Source organism: Arachis stenosperma, chromosome 1 (assembly GCF_014773155.1).
Source record: "Arachis stenosperma cultivar V10309 chromosome 1, arast.V10309.gnm1.PFL2, whole genome shotgun sequence".
NCBI lineage: Eukaryota > Viridiplantae > Streptophyta > Magnoliopsida > Fabales > Fabaceae > Arachis > Arachis stenosperma.
Window position 1 is genome coordinate 79,951,434 of NC_080377.1, and position 6,935 is coordinate 79,958,368.

At 27.7% G+C, this 6,935-nt stretch overlaps 1 protein-coding gene across 1 annotated transcript; it reads right to left on the reverse strand.

Annotated features, from left to right (window-relative positions):
• Positions 1-3,443: 3,443 nt before the first annotated feature.
• Positions 3,444-4,533, reverse strand: LOC130943643 (protein indeterminate-domain 16). The gene has a single exon (XM_057871617.1). The coding sequence runs from the start codon at positions 4,407-4,409 to the stop codon at positions 3,933-3,935; it is 477 nt and encodes a 158-aa protein (XP_057727600.1). The 5' UTR covers positions 4,410-4,533; the 3' UTR covers positions 3,444-3,932.
• Between the last annotated feature and the right edge of the window lie 2,402 nt (positions 4,534-6,935).

Here is a 6,935-nt window from a genome sequence, read left to right on the forward strand (position 1 = left end):
ACATATCAAGCTAATTTTGTAAGTACTGTTATTGATATTATCTTTGTGTTATATAGTATAGCAAATTATAACACACAATCTTATTGTTATCCAATGAGATAGATGTAAGAATCATAATGGTGTTTTAAAGTGTGATTTGCAATTATAAATATAGATGGCAGGGATAACACTTTTTATTAATATTATTAGTCAATCATTTAGATTAATATTTTATTTTTATATTATTAAGATTTAAAATTTAAAATTAAATTTAGTATTTAAAACTGAAAAATACAGAGAATTAACTTTTTTTTTAGTTTTTTACAGTATCTTTTAATTTAACTGGTTAAAGACTAATTCGATATAGATCGAAGCTATATTTAAGGATTTATTGTTAACTAATAAATTCTTGCATATATAAAACGTGATACGAGTTTCGTACACTTATTTAAACGAACGAGTTAGTTGATCACTTGGCCAATTATAAATTATTAACTAATATATAATCAATTTTTTTTTAATTCTTAATATTTTTATTTTTTTAATTTTAAAAATTTAAGATTTATAATTTAAAGCAGAGTTAAGAATTTATAATTTAGAGTTAGAATTTAAAATAAATAAAATAATTTTATAAAATTACTATTATTAGTTAAAAAATTATTTTCTTAACATTACAATTTAAAATTTAATATTAGCTAAATATTAAATAAAAATAATAAATTTTATTAATCTTCTATGATGATTTCAGTCATTATTACTATTGCAGCCGTATTAAGTTGAAATTGTAGTATGCTATTTCGTGTTCGTAATATTACTGCAACATAATCGTATTTGAAAATTTTTAAGTGTACCGAGTTATGGCGCACATACATTTATACCAATATGGATATGAGACACGATATAATATAAAATATGTTTATTGATATATAAATCTTAAAATTTTATATGACACAGAAACACATATAAAATATAAAGTATATTTTAAATAAATTATAATGATATTTTGATATTTATTAATATTAAAATATAAACTAAAATTTTTAATTATTTTTATTGTTTTATTTTAATTATACAAATATTTAAAATATTTTTTGTTTTAATAAATAATAATATATACTATATCTAAATTTATTTTAAGAATATATGTTAAGAATAAGATTGGATACGCTGACACGTGATGGTATTTAGGTGTGTCTAGAAATATCTAAAAAAAAATTTTTAATTAAGACACAATTAAACATAGTAAATACACGTATCGAATGGATATCGATAAATGTCGTGTTCGAAATGTGTCCAACACGCAAATATGACAATTTAATAAAATGTCCATATTTCACAGGTATCGATATACTAATATCTCAATAATTTTTAATAATTGATCTTAATTATAAAAAATATATATAATATATAATTAAGATCAATAATTAAAAATTACTAAAATATCGATGTTTCTTATACTTTAATACTTTCCAATCGTATTAGGGTTAAAAGGGGTATTAGCCTATTAGGTATATGCACTGTTATATTGCAATTGTTACAATGTGCATCATAAAAGCTAAAAGTTGTAATACCTCATCTAATATATACAATCCAGATTGGAAAGTGCTTTATATATATATAATTTGGTAACTAAATTTTTGTTTCTAAACTATTTTTCTTTATACGTAGTTTTTAAAGTTATATTTAGTATTTATTTGTAAGATTTAAATTCAAAATTTCCTTTCTAAAAAATGATATACTTTCCATTTTTATTAACCTAACCCTTATTGACTAATATTTTTAGTTAATATATAATCTAATATCTTTAATCTAATAACTCAATATCATTTTTTAATTAATATTTTTACTGATTAATTAATTATTAATAAAAAATAATAAATTCTACTGATGTTATAACATTGCTCAAACATTAGAGGCTAGCTATTAATGATAATAGCTAGTTTATAATTATAATCTTGCTACATTATTAACACTATATTTACAAATTTCTATCAATTTTTATTTATAATTATGTTTAATGAAAATATTTTTATGAATATATCTAATAAAAATATTTTTTTATAATAATGTCTAATAAAAATGTCTTTATATATATTTTTAAATATATTTTTTTATATATATATTTAAAATATAATAATTAAATATTATTGATAATAAATTAACAGATAAAATATTGATACCCTATACTTTTACTTACAATTAAGGAAAGGTATGTGTAAGCTTTAATTTCCGAAATACAAAAAATACACAAATGATTTATGGATTCGAATAATCTAGCAACATATATCTGTGAACAGGAGCACACACTACTGTACTATTACTCCTCATCAATGCTCTGATTGATGCTTTGCTTTTTAGTCGGTAATAATAATCCATATCCAATAATATTATGGACAGTGATATAGTGGGTGTTTGGTTTGTGATGAGCAAAAGTTAAGAAGTTGAATACAAGTGGATACAGCTATTTTAATATATCTATATCTCCTATGTCTTGCGATTGGCGTTACACTATATATGCTTTTTGTACTGATTCATTTGTTCTAACTAGGGCCCGTGTTTCACCATTTCTAACTCATCCAAAGCCTTCTACGACCTTTATTCTTTTTTTTTAAAGGATTATATATATTACCAACTAACAATAATACTAATACTATTAGTAATCATGGCGTTAATATGATTAGACCCATCATAATATATATAAGCAATAAATATATGTTCTGATGATTTAAAAGTTACTATTATTACTATTATTAATTATCATAAATCTGTTTCTATAAAAAAATTTAAATTTCTTTTGGAAATTTAATTTGTATAAATATTTATATAAATATTTTTTATTAAAATTCTTATATCAATATATTATATCATAAAATTACTTTTTTTCTAAAAGTTTAAACCATTGATGAAAAGAAATACATGAATAATTATTTTTATATACAAATTCGAACTAGATGCCAAGAATGGGGTACTAGCTAGGGATATATGCAGAATGATGAAAAACATTGATCCGATAATGATTTTGATTTAAGATCGTAAAAAGTAGTGACGCTATGTTTGTTGCAATCCTCGAGAGAGAGCATAAACTAGATCTTTGAAAACTACAGAACAAGGAGGGTACTACTAGTGCTATATGAGTATTATATAGTACTACTACTTCAACACGAGCACATCCACTTGTGTTCATCAATTCATTTATTCCATTTACCCCCATTCGCTCAACCCAAATAATAATTATTATAACATTTTCGGAACCAAACTTGGAATTTCATCATTCCCTCTTTCTCGTACGCATGTACTAATTAAATTCTGCGGCATGTTCTTGTCAAATCAAATCACAAAAAACCAACATTTTTTTTTACTTTGGTAATAAGGTACAACAAATAATAACTTGCGTGATTTCATGAGAACCAGTAAAGTTATGTATGAAATTCATCTATATAAAAACTTTAATTTTATGCTATTTTTATGTCTAAGGAAAAAAACGTCCTAACTAGTGGAAAAGCATATCTCTTACTCTCTTAGATAATAATATGCTTTTTTGAGTCTCATCAAAAGCTTGTAAAGTCTTTCCTTCCAGTATCATCCATAACAAAAAGCTCAATAATCAAAACTAAATCATTGCTGGTCATAATCAAACATATGCATCAAACTTAATATTATACGAGTACTACTGTTACTTACTACTGATCCAGCTCATCATCATCATCTACCATATGAACAAAAATAAATGAAATTAGAAAGATAACAAAATGAGGTTAATTATTTTTTTCAGTTATTGCTTATGAAACAAAGTCATTTCAATTCATTTTCCTTATTGTAGGTTAGAAACACAACAAAAGACAGATAAGAAAAACAAAAGCAGCAATAATAATATAGATGAGAAATGAAAGTGATCAGTGATGAGAATTAAGTGTAAAGAATTTTAACACAAGAGGATCCATGTGTCCGGGCGATCAGGCAGGCCTGAACCTCTGCCGGCACGAGTGGCACGTGATCTCCATAGCAGAAGAGGAGGAAGAGGTGGAGGAAGAGGAGCCGAGGCGGGCGGTGGCGCGTTCCTTCATCCGCTCGGCACTCTCCACCTCCTCCCTTGCTCGCTCCCACATTTGCCTGGCGCGCGCAAACTCCGACTGCGCCATCTCCATCTCCCGGCGCGTGAGCTCCCTCACCCGCTCCGCATACGCCTTCTCCATCGCCGCCAGCCTGATTTGCTCCGCCGCCTCCCACTTCAGGGCCTCCACGCCCTCGCACATCCGCACCACGCACTCCGCAGCCGTCGGACGTCCCACGCTTATCGAAAGCTGAAGGTCCACAGAAGGCGCTACCTCCGCCAGCGAAGACGAAGAAACCGTGGATCGGAAGCGGAGCAGAGAGGAATCGGCGCGCGAAGACGGTAGAAGCTCAAGTTCTCTGTTGTCTTGTTCTTCCATTTGAGAGAAAGAGCAAAAGAAAAAGAAAAGGAAGAGAGAGAGAAAGAGAGAAAGTGTGAGGAAGAAGAAGAAGAGGGAATTGGATACGGTGGAGAGAAGAGGAAAATGGTGTTGTAATGGCGAAAGAGGGAGTTTGGGACTCTCAACCCCCGTAGTGATAGGTATATATAGACATGCCACGTGCAAATGTACGGTTTTGCCCCCACTCTTCCACCATCGTTGTCTTGGTATTTTTGTTTCTCCGCCTTTAATAACAATATTATAGGTGACAATAATATTCTAAACTGGTTACATACTAAGATTCAATGAGAATAATACTCTAAGTGACAAAGATTAATTAATACCTTTGATTGCACACAATTTCCATAAAGTATCAATTTCTTTTAAAACAGATATCAATCATATTATTATGTGTATATCAAAATTTAATAATAAAATTAACTATTTAAATAAAATATTTATTTATATATAAAATACACAATAAAAATAAATTAAATAATATATATATATAAATAAATATATAGTAATTAATTTTTAATATACCTATAGTATTATTTTTTAATATATATAATTATTGGATGAGACAAATTATTATACACTATTATATATAAAGATTTATTCTTTTCAAGAAAAGGATTAAAAAAATTTAGAAAAAAATATTACATTTCTATGAACTCAACCAAAATATCACATTCATATGAGACTTTTTTTATATATACTAGGATGTCAACACTTTCAATTAAGAAAAAGTAGAGAATTGACTGATCTTTATTTAATAAATAGAAGCTAAAAATATTAGAGAATTATCAGAATTTATTTTTTTTTTGTTATGAATTAATTATTAATATTTAAAAGTATATGATAAAATATGTTGTTGGATTACTATACTAAAGAAATTATATTAAGGGGGTGTGTGGTTGGGAGAATTATAAATAATTTTTAGGAATTTTAAGATGAAAATATCATATTTCTATGTTTGGTTCAAAGTTTGAAAAGCTATTTTTAAGTAAATTTGATTTTAAGGAATTAAAATACCATCATTTCAATTTCCACCTTTCTCCTGAGTATATTTAATTTCCATGAAAATGAAATTTGAATAACAAAATAATACTTAAATCACACACCCTAAAAAAATTAAATTGATGACTAAGTGATGATAAAAAATAATAAATTCTTATAGGCTTAGTATTTCTCTTGTTTGAGAGGTATATTGATATATATCAAATGAAAAATCTAACTTCATTATTAGTATTTTTTTAATTACCATATAATTAATAATTTTATTTTCATTATTGTTCCTTCACGAAAAAGAGAAACAAATAAACATACTTGAATAATTGGTTTCACATGACTCTATTGAGAAAAAAAAAAAAAGAACAATCGGTGAACTGAGAGTTTTGGTTTGCAATTTTGTGAAAACTCAGCAGATGGTTTGATACAAGTGAGTCGGGATTGTAAGTGATATTATTATTATCATAATGTTGTAAGATAAGGATAATCAGATTTGCATATAAAGGGAATAAGAAAAGCGTTTGAAGGGGGGACGAGACAGTAATTTTGATGGAAAGTGGGGATGAATGACAAAAAAGGGTGGGAAATTCCGTTATAAGGATAGGGAAAAAGGAGGGAAAAATAACGGATCGCGTTATTGGTTTTAGCAGTGAAAAAGGTTTTGGTATCTTTATGGTTTATTTGAATATTTAAATCAAAATTTTGACTTTTTCTTTTCCGGGATATGAGATGAGCATGGGAGTATTTGGGGGTGTGGGTATCTAATTATTACAATCGCACGTGCGCGCTGCTGGACTCCTCACATTTCATCAATAAAATACTGCTACACCATATACTAACATAATAATGCCCTAAAAATTGTACTAGTAAATATTGTCTATTTTCTAGAATAGGAAAAAATTTATTTATATCAATTCATTTTACATTGACCTAGCTTACCTAGCTTAACTTTAACAACTGTGCTAGCTCGTAAATAAAATACATTCTTTTGTGTAGGTTGCATGATAAGGGTCATTCCCCCATGCCCCATGAATATTAAGAATCTACAGCTATATATTTATTGAGAAAAATGTTATTTGAATTCTTAAAAGGGTTGACGTTCAACATTCTAAAAGATTGATCGGGAAGGGAAAAAGAAAGAGGAAAGTGATGGGATCTAAAATGAGTTAGTTTTGTGAGAGAATTAGTGCGTGCGTGCCTAGGTTTTTTTTTTTTCGCCTAGTGTTTGTTAATTGGATGTTCAGAAAGAAAGGGTTTTTGAAAAAACATATATCATCATTCAACTACTGAATCAAGGTTCCCAAACTGAAATCAATAACTCGTTATTATTGATTATTTAGTATTTAATTTTATAATTTCACTGGAGAAACAATATTTCATCCGTCAAAGTCGAGTTAAATCTCAATTTGGCCCCTGAAATTTAGTCCGATACTCAGAATGACCCCACAATTTCGTTGGTCCCAATTAGAACCCTCAAATTTGCAATTGTGGCTCGAACTTGCCCCTGCGATCATC

Coding starts and splice junctions, on each gene's coding strand:
- LOC130943643 (XM_057871617.1), bottom strand. CDS start 4,409: ATGGAAGAACAAGACAACAGAGAACTTGAGCTTCTACCGTCTTCGCGC.